The sequence below is a fragment of the Rana temporaria genome, chromosome 2 (assembly GCF_905171775.1).
Source record: "Rana temporaria chromosome 2, aRanTem1.1, whole genome shotgun sequence".
NCBI classification, from domain to species: domain Eukaryota; kingdom Metazoa; phylum Chordata; class Amphibia; order Anura; family Ranidae; genus Rana; species Rana temporaria.
This window is the reverse complement of record NC_053490.1, coordinates 456,231,460-456,250,201: the sequence shown is the minus strand read 5'-3', so window position 1 is coordinate 456,250,201 and position 18,742 is coordinate 456,231,460. Positions and strand designations below refer to the sequence as shown.

Here is an 18,742-nt window from a genome sequence, read left to right as displayed (position 1 = left end):
TACACCATATATGGAGAAGTTTTCTCTCTGGGATCCCCCCCCCCATACACACTGCAGACTTGCATCTCATGCGATCAGTCAGCACAATACACATGCAGTATGATGCCAGATGGAGCCGTCTCTTCTTATATGTACTGTGTATGGAAAGTGCTGACGTTGAAGCCCAGCCCTGTGAGCTTGCAGGAGCAAAGTTGTGCAGGGAGGGGGCGGAGACACATGGAGGGGGCGGAGACACATGGAGGGGGAGGAGACACATGGGGTGGACGCATGGAGGGGGTAGTGGGAGGGGATCAGAGGCACTTGGAGGAGCCTGATTGCTGGAGAAGAACAGTCAATCGTTTCTAGAAAGTCCCTAAGCCAACCGGCTTGCCCTAGTGAAGGAGGCACATCTGCACTCTCCCGTCTAGAGAGAGGGGGCTCTGTGCTCTGGATCCAGCACAGGGGGAGCCCAGACACTTTCAATGGAGGAGCAGCCTGGTCACCACCACCATCATCATCATCACCTCCACCACTCATCGTCCTCACACGGCACCTACTACTACTACAGCACCCCCAGCCTGCAGCATGGAGCAGAGGGCAACCTCAGATATCAGCCAAAGCCGCTAAAACATGACCACAAACACGCCCTACAGCACCAGGAAGCACACCAGAAGAAAACAGGTCCGCTTGTGGAGGATGGGAAGGAGCACTGGGGGTAAAGGGTGCTGGAGGGGGAGGGGGAGGTGGGCTGCAAGCTATGCAATGTACATGTGTGCCTATCTCTGGCCTGTGGGGCCCGTATGGGATCTACACATGTAATGGGTGGGTGGACATTGTGGTGTGAAGGTTATAGGGCCGATCAGTGTATTTCTCATTGGATCGATGGCAGTGTCTGCATGTATTTCTACTGATCGCTGAGGATCGGCCCTACAGATCTGTCCGCTACATGAGTGTTCTGATACATGGTGACAGCTCGGCCTGACATCTGCATTCTGATACATTCAGGACTTCCGCCAATGGGAGATCGTGCCCAGACTGATACATTGTCATCCTGGCTTCTGTAGCAGATGTCAAAGTTCCATGTCACATCACGAACCTCCTTCCTGAGTGCCAGATCGGTGCATTCTGCGGGGTTGGTGCTCAGTGTTCTGATGACAATTAATAGGTGACCCAATGTGTGATCGGGAATCGATAATCACTGATCTATAGGCAATACAGTGTGCATTGATGATACATTACCTATAGGCCATACAATGTGCATTGATGAGCTCTGATCTATAGGTCATACAGGGTGCATTGATGATCTATAGGCCATACAGAGTGCATTGATGATCTATAGGCCATACAGAGTGCATTGATGATCTATAGGCCATACAGAGTGCATTGATGATCTATAGGCCATACAGTGTGCATTGATGATCTATAGGCCATACAGTGTGCATTGATGATCTATAGGCCATACAGGGTGCATTGATGATCTATAGGCCATACAGGGTGCATTGATGATCTATAGGCCATACAGTGTGCATTGATGATCTATAGGCCATACAGTGTGCATTGATCTATAGGCCATACAGAGTGCATTGATGATCTATAGGCCATACAGAGTGCATTGATGATCTATAGGCCATACAGAGTGCATTGATGATCTATAGGCCATACCAAGTTAAATTGATGATCTATAGGCCATACAGTGTGCATTGATGATCACTAATCTATAGGCCATACGGGGGGAATTGATAAGTACTAACCTATGGGGTGCATTGATGATATATAGGCCATACAGAGTGCATTGATGAGCTCTGATCCATAGGCCATACAGTGTGCATTGATGAGCTCTGGTCTATAGGTTATACAGTGTGTAGTGATGATCACTAATCTATAGGCCATACATACAGTGTGCATTGATGATCTATAGGCCATACAGGGTGCATTGATGAGTACTAACCTATAGTTCATTGCTGACCTAGAGTCAATATGTGCATTGATGAGCACTGATCTATATGCCATACAGGGTGAATAATTGAGTAATGATCTATAGGCCTAGTGTACATTGATGACTGGTGAGTTGATCTATAGGCTATGCAGTGTCCATTGAGCTGGTCTACAGGTCATACAGTATACAATGTGAGTGCTGATCAATAGGCCATAGTGTGTTTATTGATGAGTAATGATCTATATAGTGATGAGTAATGATCTATAGGCCATATGATGTGCATTGGTGATCACTGATCTATAGCCCATACCGTGTGAATTTGATTATCAGCTATACAGTGTACATTGATCTGATCTATAGAGTATACATTGATGATCTATTATTGATGATTTTATCTGTAGGCCATATGCTGTGCATTGATGAGCACTGATCCATATGCCACATAGTACACATTGATGAGCACTGATCCATATGCCATAAAATGTATATTGATGATTTAATATTATTGATGATCTGATTTATAGGCTGTACGTTGATGATCAATAGAGCACAGTGTATGATGGTGACTGATCGATGATGTGGTGTTGGGTGTTTACTGTGCAGTGTTCTCCCTAAATGGCGGCGTGCAGTCACGGATCTATGCTGACAGTGAGCAGCAGGCCTCGGCCGGTGTCTGTCGCCTATGCTCGGTATGCCGGTGCGGTGTACAATTATATAAAGCTCATTGTGTGGAAGGCCGCCTGCTGTAGGGGGTTCATGAAATCCTCCTGGCCTGTTTTGTGCTTCCTCCTCCCCTTTCAGTCAGCTGGTCGGTGCGGCCTGCCCCGGGAGCTGGAGCCGGGGACTCGCCTGCCCGTCTAGACGGGGCTACAGGCAGCCCGGTGCAGGTCCATGTGAGGTGTTAATAAGGACTCGCATGACCTGCTGGTGCAGTGTGAAGCTCCCTCGGAGCAGGCTCGTCTTCACATGAATATTCTAGATGTGTGTGTTACATAACATGCCACCCTTTTCTTGCATGGATTCATACAGCAAGTCCAGAGAGTTCTATGGAAGGGGGCTGCCATTGCTGACTGCTTTCTGTCACTGACCTGGAGCAAGCATGCAGCAAATCCAGTCAGAGCCCCTAATTATTAGTGACTTGGCTGCCATCTGTGTGACTTACAGGTGTCTATGCCAGTCACACCTGAAATCACTAAAAATAGTGCAGCAACAGTGCTTTGCACTGATTTGAACAGTTCTATTGCCAACAATAGGGTTGCGACTTGTCATGCAATTTACACATGTCAAATCGCATGACAAGTCACAGCGGTGTGAACGGGGTTCAGGGAAAGGATTGATGGCAGCCAGCGCTTTCCTCTCAGCCCAGGAGTCCTGTGTAGGGGCCCATAGTAAAGGATGAATAAAGCTTTAGGCCTATTCCTGGGCAGTCACCCCCTGAACACACAGCCCCAAACATAAATACCACTCAGTTTATGGTTCAGACCGTCCAGCCACATAGTATTTTAGTCAGCCATAGACTTTGACAGGCTGTGGAGCTGGACACTGCACCTGTGCCAGGATTGAATACAGGGGAGCTAAATGCTGCACAGCGGTGTGACTGGCATCTTAAAGTAGATCTTCACCCATATACCTGCCTCTGAGAACTTCAGAAATTACACAAAAACTGTGCTTGTAGTAGGTCCTTCAACGCTGCGCCGGCAACGTCTTCTGGGTGCCAGGCTTCATTGCTTGGCACAGAATGATGTCATGCCAGCACACATGGACCATGCTGACAATCGGTGGCAGTCCATAATGCAGGGCACTGCCCCCCCTAATCTACATCTGGGGTGCCACTGCCGGACACATGGATTCCAATACTGGTGTGTGTGTGTGTGTGTGTGTGTGGTCCGTTTACATCTGCTGCTCTATAGAACTGAATGGAGGGTCAAATTGGGTCCACCTGAAAAAGACACAGGCGGACCCGATCGAACTGATCATGGGAAAGGGGCCTAAGGCTGCTTTCACACTGATGCACTGCGGTTTATCTGCACCTCAACTGACCTCAGTCTTCACTTCTTCTTTAGGATTCCTGCAGGTATCGCTGGCTGCTGCTGTTCCCCAGGCGGATATGGCTTGTGGCTGCTGCTGGCGGGTCCAAGCATCAGTGTGACAGGAGCTGGCGCTAGAGGAAGCATGTGGCTGCAGTAGAGAGCAGAGCCGATGCTTCCGGTATCGCCCCTGTCAGAAGTGGAGCACATTTGGTATTAATCCGCCTGAGACAGGAGCCGGCGCTATACAGGAAGCATCGGCTCTAGTGCCTGCTCTGTTCTTTACACTGATGCTTGGGAATAGCGGGTCGGGAACCCGCAATCTGGGCTTGCCGACACGCCATCCCAGGGCAGAAGTTGGGCACCCCTGGTCTAGGGAGTAGAGAAATAAAGTGTAATACTTGCCTTATTCATTTCTGCAGCGCTCATCTCTAAAACTTTGGATTCTGAGCGAGTCCTTTCAGTCCTCATGTGCAATGAAAGGCTGTTGGCCCTGCATTGTATGTTATGACATCAATGTGCAACCGCTTTTTGGAGCATCTTAGACAAGATTCTTTGGGGGGGGGACCAGTTGCAGAGATAAGTAAGTTTTACACCATATTTCTCATCCCCAAGCGATAACTTGCAATTAACCAGGGGCTCCCACTGCAAGGGTAGTTTTAATTCCTGGAGTTTAGCTTTTAAAAGAAAGGTGCAGGAATTTAAAAATACATACTCACCTAGATGGCTGCAACATCAATCTGATGCTACAGCTGTCCCTTGCTGGTTCCACACCGAGAACTGAGCGATCAAAGACTTCTGATCACTAAGTACAGAGGGGTGGCTGTCACTCGCTTCTCTGTGCTCTGCCCCTCCAGCACTCTCTGGAGCACCAGGCTAAGAAGAAGGTGGGAGCGGCTGACTCGGACTCTTAGCAGCACGCTGAGAGCCTGAGCCAGCTGCTGGTCAAGCATCTTGGCAGATCCTGACATTATTATCGGGATCCCTGCAGAGCCTAGACTGGCTCTGTGTTAGAAGCGTGTAGAACTAAAAGAGCTTTGGCCATACTTCTCCTTTAGACAGTGCACCTTAATACACAAGAAATGGAACTGAATTTTATATATATATTACAGACACCTCACAAAAGTGAGTACGCTCCTCACATTTTTGTAAATATTTTATTATATCCTTTCATGTGACAACACTGAAGAAATTACACTTTGCTACAATGTAAAGTAGTGAGTGTACAGCTTGTATAACAGTGTACATTTGCTGTCCCCTCAAAACTCAACACACAGCTATTAATGTCTAAAGTGCTGGCAACAAAAGTGAGTATACCTCTAAGTGAAAATGTCCAAATTGGGCCCAAATAGCCATTTTCCCTCCCTGGTGTCATGTGACTCGTTGGTGTAACAAGGTCTCGGGTGTGAATGTGCAGGTGTGTTAAATTTGGTGTTATCGCTCTCACTCTCTCAAACTGGTCATTGGAAGTTCAATATGGCATCTCATGGCAAAGAACTCTCTGAGGATATGAACATTTTTTTTTTTTTGCTCTACATAAAGATGACCTAGGCTATAAGATGATTTCCAAGACCCTGAAACTGAGCTGCAGCACGGTGGCCAAGACTAAACAGCGGTTTAAACAGGACAGGTTCCACTCGGAACATGCTTCATCATGGTCGACCAAAGAAGCTGATTGCACGTGCTCAGCATCATATCTAGAGGTTGTCTTTGGGAAATAGACATATGAGTGCTGCCAGCATTGCTGCAGAGGTTGAAGTGGTGGGGGTCAGCCTATCCATGCTCAGACCATACGGCGCACACTGCATCAAAATGGGCTTTATGGCTGTCGTTCCAGAAGGAAGCCTCTTCTAAAGATGATGCACAAGAAAGCCCGCAAACAGTTTGTTGAAGACAAGCAGACTAAGGACATGGCTTACTGGAACCACGTCCTGTCGGCTGAAAGCAAGATAAACTTGGTTCAGATGGTGTCAAGCGTGTGTGGCGGCAACCAGGTGAGGAGTACAAAGACAAGTGTGTCTTGCCTACAATCAAGCATGGTGGTGGGAGTGTCATGGTCTGGGGGCTACAGTTCATTGAGGGAACCATGAATGCCAACATGTACTGTGACATACTGAAGCAGAGCATGATCTCCTCCTTCAGAGACTGGGCTGCAGGGTCGTATTCCAACATAACGACACCAAATGCTCCTCCAAGATGGCCACTGCCTTGACAAAGAAGCTGAGGGTAAAGGTGACCGACTGGCCAAGCATGTCTCCAGACCTAAACCCCATTGAGTATATATGGGGCATCTTCAAATGGAAGGTGGAGGCGTGCAAGGTCTCTAACATCCACCAGCTCTGTGATGTCTTCATGGAGGAGTGGAAGAGGACTTCAGTGGCAAGCTGCGAAGCTCTGGAGAACTCCATGCCCAAGAGGGTTAAGGCAGTGCTGGAAAATAATGGTGGGCACACAAAATATTGACACTGGGCCCAATTTGGACATTTTCACTTAGGGGTGTACTCACTTTTGTTGCCAGCAGTTTAGACATTAATGGCTGTATGTTGAGTTATTTTGAGGGGACAGCAAACTTACACTGTTATACAAGCTGTACACTCACATGTCACATGAGAAGATATAATATACTTACAAAAATGTGAGGGGTGTACTCACTTTTGTGAGATACTGCGTGTATACATATTCTGAAATATAGAGTTATTACGAACGGAGACAGAAGTGATCATGCCACCCCTGTGATCTCCGATAAAAGGGGCATTAGGGGGCCATGGGTGTTGCACTCGGCCTCATGTTATGTTAAGCCTCTACAAGTATTTCAGGTATGTCTTGTGTTCGGTGAAAAATGTTCAAACTTTTCTGTTTTGCCACGGGGTGGGTTATTCATTCAGTCTACAGTTATCTGCAATATGAATGCTTACATGGACACTTCTGCTGCAGATTCCCAAACGTTAGTATTTCCCAATAAAGACTTCTGTACAAGCTGAATAGATCGTTATTGCTAAGAATCGATTACTTAGGCTCACATTATTACTCTTGTTTGAAGGGTACAAAGTGTGTGTGTGTTGTTGTTTTTTTTTTTTTATTTGGTATAATTGTGGATAGAGCAGGGATAGACCTAGAACTTCTGTCAAGCTTTTACTGCTGTCTGTCCCAAGATAGGTTTACCCCTCTAATAATCCTGGTGACCACTGTCACTGGGCTAGATTCAGATAGGTTAGCGCAGGGCTCGACAAATCCTGGTTGCCAGGTCAACTAGAAATAGCCTCCTTGCGACTTGGCTTGGAAGGTGGGAGCTGGCGCCATCTGGTGGTGGCCGTTGGTATTACAAGTTAAGCAGCAATTCTAATGTCATTTTTCACTATTTTCACTGCCATCTCCTTCCCTCTAATTTAGAAACCCCTAAACATTATATATATATTTTTTATCCTAACACCCTAGAGAATAAAATGACGATCATTGCAATACTTTCTGTCACGCCGTATTTGCGCAGCGGTCTTACAAGCGCACTTTTTTGGGAAAAAATTACTTTTTTTAATTAAAAAATAAGACCACAGTAAAGTTATCCCCATTTTTTTTAATATTATGAAAGATAATGTTACGCCGAGTAAATTCATACCCAACATGTCACGCTTCAAAATTGCGTCCGCTCGTGGAATGCCGACAAACTTTTACCCTTTAAAATCTTCATAGGCGACGTTTAAAAAAATCTACAGGTTGCATGTTTCGAGTTTCAGAGGAGGTCTAGGGCTAGAATTATTGCTCTCGCTCTACCAATCGCGGCGATACCTCACATGTGTGGTTTGAACACCGTTTACATATGCGGGAGCTGCTCACGTATGTGTTCGCTTCTGCGCGCAAGCTCGTCGGGACGGGGTGCGTTTTCTGGCTCCTAACTTTTTTAGCTGGCTCCTAGATTCCAAGCAAATTTGTCAAACCCTGGGTTAGCGGATCTTTACGTATCCGCGGACGACTTGCGCAAACGACTTAAAAAATTCAAAAATCAACCTGGGAACGACGGCCATACTTAACATAGGATACGCCGCATATAGCAGGGGTAACTATACCCCGGAAAAAAGCCGAACGCAAACGGCGTAAAAAAAATGTGCCGGGCAGTCGTTCGTTTATGAATCGGCGGAAATCCTCGTTTGCCATATTCGTTGCGTAAAAAACGAAACGCCACCTAGCGGCCGGCCTGGAACTGCAGCCTAAGATCCGACGGTGTAAGTCACTTACCCCTGTCGGATCTTAGGGAGATCTATGCGGAACCTGATTCTACGAATCAGGCGCATAGATACGACGGACGGAACTCAGAGATACGACGACGTATCGGGAGATACGCCGTCGTATCTCTATCTGAATCCGGGCCACTGATGAAGAAAGTAAGGCAGCGAGTAAATATCCCCTTTTTTTCCGTTCAGCCAGTTAGTTGAATGAAAAACATGACTTGCCTTCTCCCGATCCACACATTTTAATGGGGCAATCCCCCCCCCCCCCCCCCCCCCAAGCTATTGTATTCTGACATCAGTAGTGCGTGGCAACACCTTTTTTAAATGCAATGCTGTGTTGCAGAGCCATTCATTTTGAATGGCGCACCAAAGCATCATGGAAACACACAGTATTGCATTGCCAGAATGGTGCATGTTCAATTTATTTTGCATGTTAATTTCAGTGGACTGCCTTAGGCCCCTTTCACACGTGTGGACCGTATGTCTGCATTTTCACCCATCCGTTGCGGATAAAAACGGCACATGCATTGGTCCCTATGTGATTGCGGGTGTCAGCGGATAACCATCTGCTGACACCCGTAATCACCCGCCTCCGCAATGATCCGATTTTTCGGACGGAAGAAAATCCTATTTTTCTTCCGTCGATCGGATCGGGGTGAACACGGACATACGGTCCGTGTTCATCCGATCCCCCATCGGGGAGAGCGGAGGAAAGACAGGGCGGTCCCTGCACAGTGTGCGGGGACCACCCTGTCAGCCGATGGCTCAGCTGGGATTTTACGGAGCGATCCCCGCTGAGCAAAGCAGACACAGGGAGGCAGATCATTACTGATCCGCCCGTGTGAAAGGGCCCTTAATGCAATGAGCAACATGACGTTGAATAAAAGAGAAGTACTGTATGGGATTTTTTATTTATTTTCCCATAATCTTACTTACCTAGGTGGATGCAGCATCTCCCCAGTGCCTCTGCACAGAGAACTGCTGGCTGTCAATCGACGGCTCTCCTGCTCTGCTCCTCCACGTTCACTGGAGCGCCGAGCTGTGGAAGGGCGGGGAACGGCCATCTCGGCAGCTTGCTGAGAGGCTGAGACGTCTATCAGTCCAGGCACCTGGCGAATCCAGAGTCGGGATGACGCGGTGCCTGGACTGATATTGGTGACGTCAGCAGAGAACGGACTTCAGACCGCTCTCTGCTGAAAACGGGTCACAGGAGTGCCAAACAAATTTCACTCCTGTGACTCTTAGGAGAAGCCCAACCAAACAAGCTCAGGCTGGACTTCTCCTTTAACATTCTGCAAGAATGTAAATGGGCCCTTTAAGCGAATGAAATAAAAGCCCTAGTTACTCTAGTGACTTGTCCTTAAGGTTCCCCTAACGGGGAAGTTCCTTCAAGGACTGCGCAGGCGCAAACTTGCTGACGGAAATCTCCGAACCTCGCCTGGCATCCAGGCTCATTCTTTAACATCCCCGTGGATTGGAGGATGTTAAAAAAAGAGCCAGGAGGCCGAGCGAGCGGAGCGAGCCGTCCGAGCGAAGCGAGGACGTGAGGCCGATTGGCCACTTTCCTCGAAATCCACGTCGCCCTGGATGCCGGCCGAGGTTTGGAGATTTCCGTCGGCAAGTTTGCGCCTGCGCAGTCCTTGAAGGAACTGTCCTGTTAGCCGGAACCATCTCAGCAGATCAGATTGCGCCTGCACAGGAACTTTCACGATAGCCGCAACCAGCTCGGCAGATCACCGGCTCTTCAAAGAGATTTTGCAGCCGATCTGATCCAGATTTTTTTTTTCTCAAGGCATCTACAGCCCTCCGCATTGGCACCTCCAAACAGCAGCGAGGAACTCCCCCGGCCACACACATTGTGATGTGCTAGTAATAGGATCTCAGAATATATAAAACTGGCTTCTCGTGTAAATCACTGTTTCATGTCAAAGGAATTTTGCTCATCAATACGAATTCATCATTGTCCTCATTAGTCATTCCCTCATTAGTAGGCAATCTCGCAGCTCAAGGTGTTGGATGACTAAAGTATTAATTCTGGTGACTTACACATAAATCAAGTCATCAAAAGCTTTGCATATTCTAAGATTTTTCTTGCATAAGTTGTCCTCTTGTGCTCAAATCACGAGGCTTTTTCCATGACCCTAAATTATTTTCTTCTAATCCACACATCTAAAATTTGAAGGGGTTGCAAAGGTACAATTTTTTTATTTTTTTCCTAAATAGCTTCCTTTACCTTAGTGCAGTCCTCCTTCACTTACCTCATCCTTCCATTTTGCTTTTAAATGTCCTTATTTCTTCTGAGAAATCCTCACTTCTTCTGTCTGTAACTACACACAGTAATGCAAGGCTTTCTCCCTGGTGTGGAGTGTCGTGCTCGCCCCCTCCCTTGGACTACAGGAGAGTCAGGACGCCCACTAACACACAGCTCCTTTCTCTCTCTGCAACGTAGAGAGCGTCCTGACTCTCCTGTAGTCCAAGGGAGGGGACGAGCACGACACTCCACACCAGGGAGAAAGCCTCGCATTACTGTGTGTAGTTACAGACCGAAGAACAGGAAGTGAGGATTTATCAGAAGAAATAAGGACACTTGAAAGCAAAATGGAAGGATGGGGTAAGTGAAGGAGGACTGCACTAAGGTAAAGGAAGCTATTTAGGAAAAAAAAAATTGTACCTTTACAACCCCTTTAATGGACCTGTAAATTATTTTTTTATGAACACTTATTGTGTTTATTCTGCCTCCTTGTAACATCTGCAATGAGCTCCAGAACCTTTCATTTTCCCCTTCACTTCCATTCTTTTAGAATGAGCGGTGTATGTTATTTGTGGACACATGGGGCTAGATTCACATAGATTTGCCTATCTTTAGGCGGGCGTAGCGTATCGCATATACGCTACGCCGCCGTAACTTTGACAGGCAAGTGCAGTATTCTCAAAGCAAAGTTGCGGCGGCGTAGCGTAAATAGGCTGGCGTAAGCCCGCCTAATTCAAATGTGGAAGATGTGGGCGTGTTTTATGATTTATTGTGACCCCCACGTAAATTACGCTTTTTCCGAACGGTGCATGCGCCGCCCGTGAAAGTATCACAGACAGTGCGCATGCTCCAAATTAACCCGCAAAAATTCAATGCTTTCGACGTGAACGTAAATTACGCACAGTCCTATTCGCAAACGATGTAAAATTTTACGCGGTCCCGACGTCCATACTTAATATTGGCTGCGCCTTATATTGCAGGGGTAACTTTATGCCGGAAAAAGCCTTACGTAAACGGCGTATCTGTACTGCGACGGCCGGGCGTACGTTCGTGAATAGGCGTATCTAGCTGATTTACATATTCTAGGCGTAAATCAGCGTACACGCCCCTACCAGCCAGCGTAAATATGCAGTTAAGATACGACGGCGTAAGAGACTTACGCTGGTCGTATCTTAGACAAATTCTGGCGTATCTGATTCTTTGAATCAGGCGCCAGGATACGATGCCTCAGACTCAGAGATACGACGGCGTATCTGGAGATACGCCGTCGTATCTCCTACCTGAATCTGGCCTATGATCCCTAGTCCATCTTGGGAGCAAGTGAGGGAGGCTAATGCTGGCCATACACCTGCAGATTTTCTATGGTTAGATGGAAAAAGTGCAACAGATTTCTCCATCTACGCTGAACTGTGTGGAAGGAAGAATCTCCCACTGGCCCAAGCTTCCATATCTTGCTAGTCGGCCCCGCTGGCTCTCCCAATACCTGAACATTCTGGCCACATGTGGTATTGCATGCCATTGAAGTCAATGCGGAACAAATTATTTTAATTTCCATTGACTTCAATGGGGAAACTCGCTTTTGATATGCGAGTACTTTGGATTACGAGCATTCTCCTGGAACGGATTATGCTCTTAATCTGAGGTTCCACTGTAGAAATGAAAGGCAAAACATGTATTTTTTTTTTTTTTACAAATACTATTTTTTATTTTTTCCCCTTTCTCATAAGTGATCACATTCCCTCTGTTCTCAGCTGAATACGAGATGGAGGGAGGAGAAGCAGCAGTACACTGATCTTCCCAGTGACAGCTGTTTAAAAAAAAAAAAAAAACGCTGATCAGTGTTAACAGAAAAAGCAGTGTATCGGCTTTTCCTCTACGCGCACTGACAGACGCGAGTAGAGGAGAGACAATTGGCTGCTCTCCTGATTGGGGGGGGGGTTCTGAATTGATTTGTTATCGGTGCAACTCTCTGAGGATGGCCACCAGGGATTCCCACCCATGACCACCAGGTAAGCCCACCAGGGATGGCAATCATTGCCCTTTAGGGATGGCACTCTGTGCCCATCAGCGATGCCTGCCAGTGCCTCTTAGTGCCACCTATAAGTGCCCATCAGTGCTGCATATAAGTGCCACCTCATTCGTGCCAATCACTACTACCTCATCAGTGCTTGTCAGTGAAGGAAAAAACTTACTTATTTACAAAATTTTGTAACGGAAACAAAAACGTGTTTTTGTAGCACAAAACATAAAAACCCCAGAGGTGATCAAATACCACCAAAAGTAAGCTCTATTTGTGGAGAAAAAAAAATTATAAAAATTTTGTTTGGGTACAGTGTTGCATGACCGCACAATTGTCATTCAAAATGTGATAGTGCTGAAAATTGGTCTCGGCAGGAAGGTGTATAAGTGCCCTGTATTGAAGTGGTTAAAGACTGAACATTTTTCTGACACTGAAGGCAACATTTCTGCACCATTTCCACCTATGTATGCGATCTGACATGGAAGGCACTGGTGATGTACTCTTCCAGGATGTATATGTATGTTGGGGGTGCTGTTTGGGGGAAAAAATGGCAATTTACCACAACACTCAGTTGGCATGTTTGTTGGAGATTGGGGGGGCTCTAAAACTGTTCTGGTGACCACTGTAAAATGTTGACTCTTGTGGCTTTCTGTGCAGGTGACAATTGGAGATGAGTTCAGGCGTCTTTAAGAATTCACTTCTATTCGAACTTCAAAGTTGTGCTCTTTCATAGTCCAGTCAGATGTGGGTCATTCACTGTCCTGTAGTATACATAAACAATGTGGGGGGGCTTTTTTTTAGTACATTTTTACTTGATATACAAGCGATGTCTTGATATAAGAGCATTGTCATGTCACAACTGAGTATAAAAGAGAGGCGCCTCTAAAGCCCTGTACACACGGGCCAGAATCTCGTTGGGGGGGGGGGGGGGTTTATGGGGGGCGTTGTTTTTCCTGACAAGATTCTTGGCAAGAATCTCTTGCCGCCCGAGTGTACAGACACTCCATTCAAAAGAACTGCGGTTCTTTTGAATTGCAATAATGCGGTGACGTCATCGCGTACGGTGAGAATGCGCTCGTTACATTCGATGCCATCGCCGTCCTCTGTTAGCGAAATCTGGCTGTATGCAGAGCACACAGACAGATATTGTGTCTCTAAAAGTAACGCATTTCGTCTTGGTGAAATAATCCATCTTTAAGGTAAAAGTTTCACTCACCATTCATCCCCTTCCATTCATACAATAAGACACCATCACCACTAGGGCTGCGCATCTTCACCGGTCTCACGATTCGATGCGATTACGATTATCAAGTCCACGATTCGATTCGATTCGGCGATGCATCACGATGCATCACGATTGCAGCGCAAGTGCGCATGGCTCTCCCCCCAAAATACTAAAGGAGATGATCAGAGACTGCAGACATGCTACAGGAGATGATCAGAGACTGCGGACATAGTACAGGAGATGATCAGAGACTGCAGACATAGTACAGGGAGATGATCAGAGACTGCAGATATAGTACAGGAGATGATCAGAGACTGCAGATATAGTACAGGAGATGATCAGAGACTGCAGACATAGTACAGTAGATGATCAGAGACTGCAGACATAGTACAGGAGATGATCAGAGACTGCAGACATGCTACAGGAGATGATCAGAGACTGCAGACATAGTACAGTAGATGATCAGAGACTGCAGACATAGTACAGTAGATGATCAGAGACTGCAGACATAGTACAGGGAGATGATCAGAGACTGCAGACATAGTACAGGAGATGATCAGAGACTGCAGACATAGTACAGGAGATGATCAGAGACTGCAGACATAGTACAGGAGATGATCAGAGACTGCAGACATAGTACAGGAGATGATCAGAGACTGCAGACATAGTACAGGAGATGATCAGAGACTGCAGACATAGTACAGGAGATGATCAGAGACTGCAGACATAGTACAGGAGATGATCAGAGACTGCAGACATAGTACAGGGAGATGATCAGAGACTGCAGACATGGTACAGAAGATGATCAGAGACTGCAGATATAGTACAGGAGATGATCAGAGACTGCAGACATGCTACAGGAGATGATCAGAGACTGCAGACATAGTACAGTAGATGATCAGAGACTGCAGACATAGTACAGGAGATGATCAGAGACTGCAGACATAGTACAGGAGATGATCAGAGACTGCAGACATAGTACAGGGAGATGATCAGAGACTGCAGACATGGTACAGAAGATGATCAGAGACTGCAGATATAGTACAGGAGATGATCAGAGACTGCAGACATGCTACAGGAGATGATCAGAGACTGCAGACATAGTACAGTAGATGATCAGAGACTGCAGACATAGTACAGGAGATGATCAGAGACTGCAGACATGCTACAGGAGATGATCAGAGACTGCAGACATGCTACAGGAGATGATCAGAGACTGCAGACATAGTACAGGAGATGGTCAGAGACTGCAGACATGCTACAGGAGATGGTCTATATTTCTCCTCCATACAGCCCAGTCCCTGCAGTGACAATAACTTATCACAGGTGACACATCAGATTCCACTACATGCCCGTACCCTCCCTGTGTCCCCGGATAACAGCACCCCCTCCTCCTCTGTACTTACATGCTGTTCTGCGCACAGAGGATGATTGGAGGGAACAATGAGGAAAATACATGATTTTGCCTGTGCATTTTCAGTGTGTTTTTATGTGCTGACATTGTCATCAATACGCCCTTTAAAAATGCACAGATGACAATGAACCCTCAATGAAAATATCAGTACAGCGAGGACTACCGTGTTATTTATTTTCTATTACAATTGACACATTTCCAAGTCCTTGCTAATATTTTTTATTGAGGGTTCATTGTCATCTGTGCATTTTTAAAGGGTGTAAATAGGGTGAAACTCCCCTTTAAAAAGTGCACAGGAATAGCACACTAGGAGTTAACACAGTGGAATGTGCAGAGAGTCAGAGAAATGTCAGCACATGCAGAGCACGTGTAAGAGTCAGACTGCTGATAAAATATCTGTGATAATAAATGCTGTTATAGCCAGGGCTGTAATATGCTTTTTACAACATATGCAGAATCATACCTCATGTCTCCGTGTGTATATTACTTTCCCCTCATTTGACTCCATGCTCAGACTTGCCTCTCATCTCCCCTGATGTCCGTTCTCAGCCCCGCCCATCGTCTATAGCTAAAGTAACAGATCACAAGAGAGGCGGGCGGGGCTGACATCAGAAGAGACTTTGGAGTCACATGATCGCATGTACAGTTACTACACACGGAGCTACGAGGTATGAATCTACATAAATTTAAAAAAAGCACACACAGCAATTGCCAAACAATGGATTACAAACCGCATTTATTACAAATAAAACATTTTAAAAGACCTGCTCGGAGCGATCTCCCGGGAGGGGCGTGGCAAGTCGGGATGACGTCACCCGACATCGATTATTGGGGTCACATGCATCGATGCAGAATCGGGGGGCCCCGAATCGCGATGCATCGATTATATTCAACACCCCTAATCACCACCAGTTCGTTCTCATCACAAGACTGCCTGCCGACACTCACACGGAGTCCTTTTATTACAACAAAAGCCTTCACAGACCACAGCTGATTGGAGGAGATCACAGCATGTGACCATAGGAAGTGATGTCGCAGCACGTGACCTCCTCCATGGGAGGCCAGGACACAGCATTGGGGCTCCACACAGCAAATGCCCATATATGGATGGGACAATAATACAACAGCATGATACAGTAATAATAACAATACGATACAGTAATAATACAATAACCAATGAACACAGTTCCTGAGGAGGGGAGCTTATCTGCAGGTGTATGCTCACATCACAAAACCACAAAACAGTGTTGATTAGGCACCGAGAGATGACAAAAAGCATACATCCGCTAAACCAACAATGCGTTTGCAGAGTGGACGCATCCCACAGGCGAATATCTGTGCATGACACAGGGGCCCTTTCGCTGGCCAACACCCTTCTCCAAATCAGGAAGTGCATCTAAACCAGTCTCAGTCCGCCCCAGTCAGTTCTTTAGAGCGGGCTGCGGGAGAACCAACAATGGGTGACACTATGACAATACATATTAAATACATCTTCATGAAATTTCTACAACACCTCTTGCTGCACCCTACCTATGCCTAGGAAGCTACTGCGCATGCGTCAAAGTAATTTCGAGCATGCGCTGGTTTCCACGGCGACAGGTAAGTATACACACTCGGGTTTCTCGGCAGGAAAACACTGCCGAGAATCCCAACGAGAAAATAGAGAGCAAGTTCTCTATTTTTCTCATCGAGATTTTAGGCAGTTTTCTTGACGAGAAACCTGAAAGCCTCGTACACACGCTCGGTTTACTCGCCAAGAAAGCTCTGCCAGCAGTTTTCTTGCTGGTTCTTGCCGAGTAAACCGAGCGTGTGTACGAGGCTTAAGTGTAGAAATATGGTTACATTTAATGAAGGTACAACATATTGCTACACTTAGGCCTTGTACAGACGGGCAAACATGTACGATGAAAACGGTCCGCCGTACCGTTTTCAGTGTAATGTCTGCCCGGGGATTTCTGTATGATGGCTGTACACACCATCATACAGAAATCCGCGCGTACTCGGCGACGACGTGCGCGGCCCTGCCAGTTCAATGCTTCCACGCATGCGTCAAGTCATTCGACGCATGCGAGGGATGGCGGCCGCTCGGACATGTACGGTAGGTCTGTACAGACGACCGAACATGTCCGGGCAGGATTCCAGCGGGCATGTTTTAAAACATGTTCAGAAATATTTGCCCGCTGGAAAAAGGCCCGGCGGGCAAATGTACGCTGGAATCCTGTCCGCTCGGGCCTACACACGACCGAACATGTCTGCTGAAACTGGTCCGCGGACCAGTTTCAGCAGACATGTTCGTTTTGTGTGTACGGGGCCTTAGAGGTGCCTCTTTTCCTTTATACTCTAAGCAGGAGCTACAATTTTGCTCCATAGATAAAGGATCTATGAATAAATAATTGTGGAACAAATCATTTGAGTTTCCATTATTTCCTATGGGGAAATTCGCTTTGATATACAAGTGCTTTGGATTACAAGCATGTTTCTGCAACAAATTCAAGGTTTTCCTGTATGTAGCTTTGTTAGATTCCCTTTGACCACCCATTGGCTTCATAAATGATAATGAAAACCGTGCTCTGTTCTATTTTTGAGTCTTCTAGCAGGTGATGTTACAAAGAAACAGTAATGCTCCAAAAAGTCAATATTTTTCGTCTTAATAGAGATTGTTAACGATGCCCCCATATTAAAAATTCAAAGCTTTTCTTGCCTTCTTTGTCACACTAACATGACAAGCCCTGCTGTTTATTCTCCTGCTCACAGCATCCTATGTGAGTTGGTTGTCACAAAGACTACAAAGAACTTCTTCTGAACTTCTATCTTATTGTGATCTTCCCAAGGTTTGGAGGTTTAAAGCTGCTTGTCAAATAGGATTGGATGTCTTGCTGATTACAGGTATAAAACAGAACGCTTTATACAGCAGTTCCAGGCAACACGTGAAATGAATTTGAAAACGGCAAATGTTGTTCAGCTGATGCTGAAACTGTGCTCAGTTCATTCAGCGAATCTTAAAACCCAACGCCAGACGTTTTTTATGGCTTCCTAGCTGGCTTTAAAGCGGAGGTTCACCCGATTAGGTCACTTTGGATGTTTCACTAGTCCCCCCGATGTATCTAACGATTTCGCTGTTCACAAAAATTTTAAAAATCTACATACCCTGTTTGTAGCAGCTCGACCAGACACTTCCTGGTTGTAGGGTTGCGGGACTGGGCGTGTCGCTTAGCTCCGCAAAGCATTTTGGGAGCTATCAGGTGTGCCTCAGAACGATGACGAGACACTTTTCATTTCAGCAGCCAGAGGAGAAATCTCGCGATATTTCGAACGTCACATGACTGCACCCGGTCATGTGACGATCATGTGACCGGGGGCGGATACAATTCGCCCATTGTAAACACAGCGGGGAGTGTCCTTTTCAGGACGCTTCCGGCCGTTGTCCTAGCAACTCTACAGTGTTAACGGCGCGCCTCGCCGTCACACTGCGCATGCGCGGGATAGAGCGGTGAATGCTGGGACAGCATTCACCGCATCCCGGAAGATCCTACAGGAGGGCTTCAGAGTGCCCGGAGTAAAGATGGCAATGTCCATCACAATATTTTATAAAATATCTTTCTGAGGGATATCGTCCTGCTAGCGGCTGCGAGGATGAGACTGGTGAGTACTATTTTCTTTGTACCAC

The 18,742-nt window shown here is 46.5% G+C and overlaps 1 protein-coding gene across 1 annotated transcript in view; it reads left to right on the top strand.

Moving 5' to 3' along the window:
- Positions 1 to 294: 294 nt before the first annotated feature.
- NUFIP2 (nuclear FMR1 interacting protein 2) overlaps positions 295 to 18,742 on the top strand; it is a 76,721-nt gene continuing 58,273 nt past the window's right edge. The window contains exon 1 of the mRNA XM_040338554.1: positions 295 to 660. Within this exon, the coding sequence (XP_040194488.1) occupies positions 462 to 660 (199 nt within the window). The 5' untranslated portion in view covers positions 295 to 461. The remainder of the gene's footprint in view (positions 661 to 18,742) is intronic.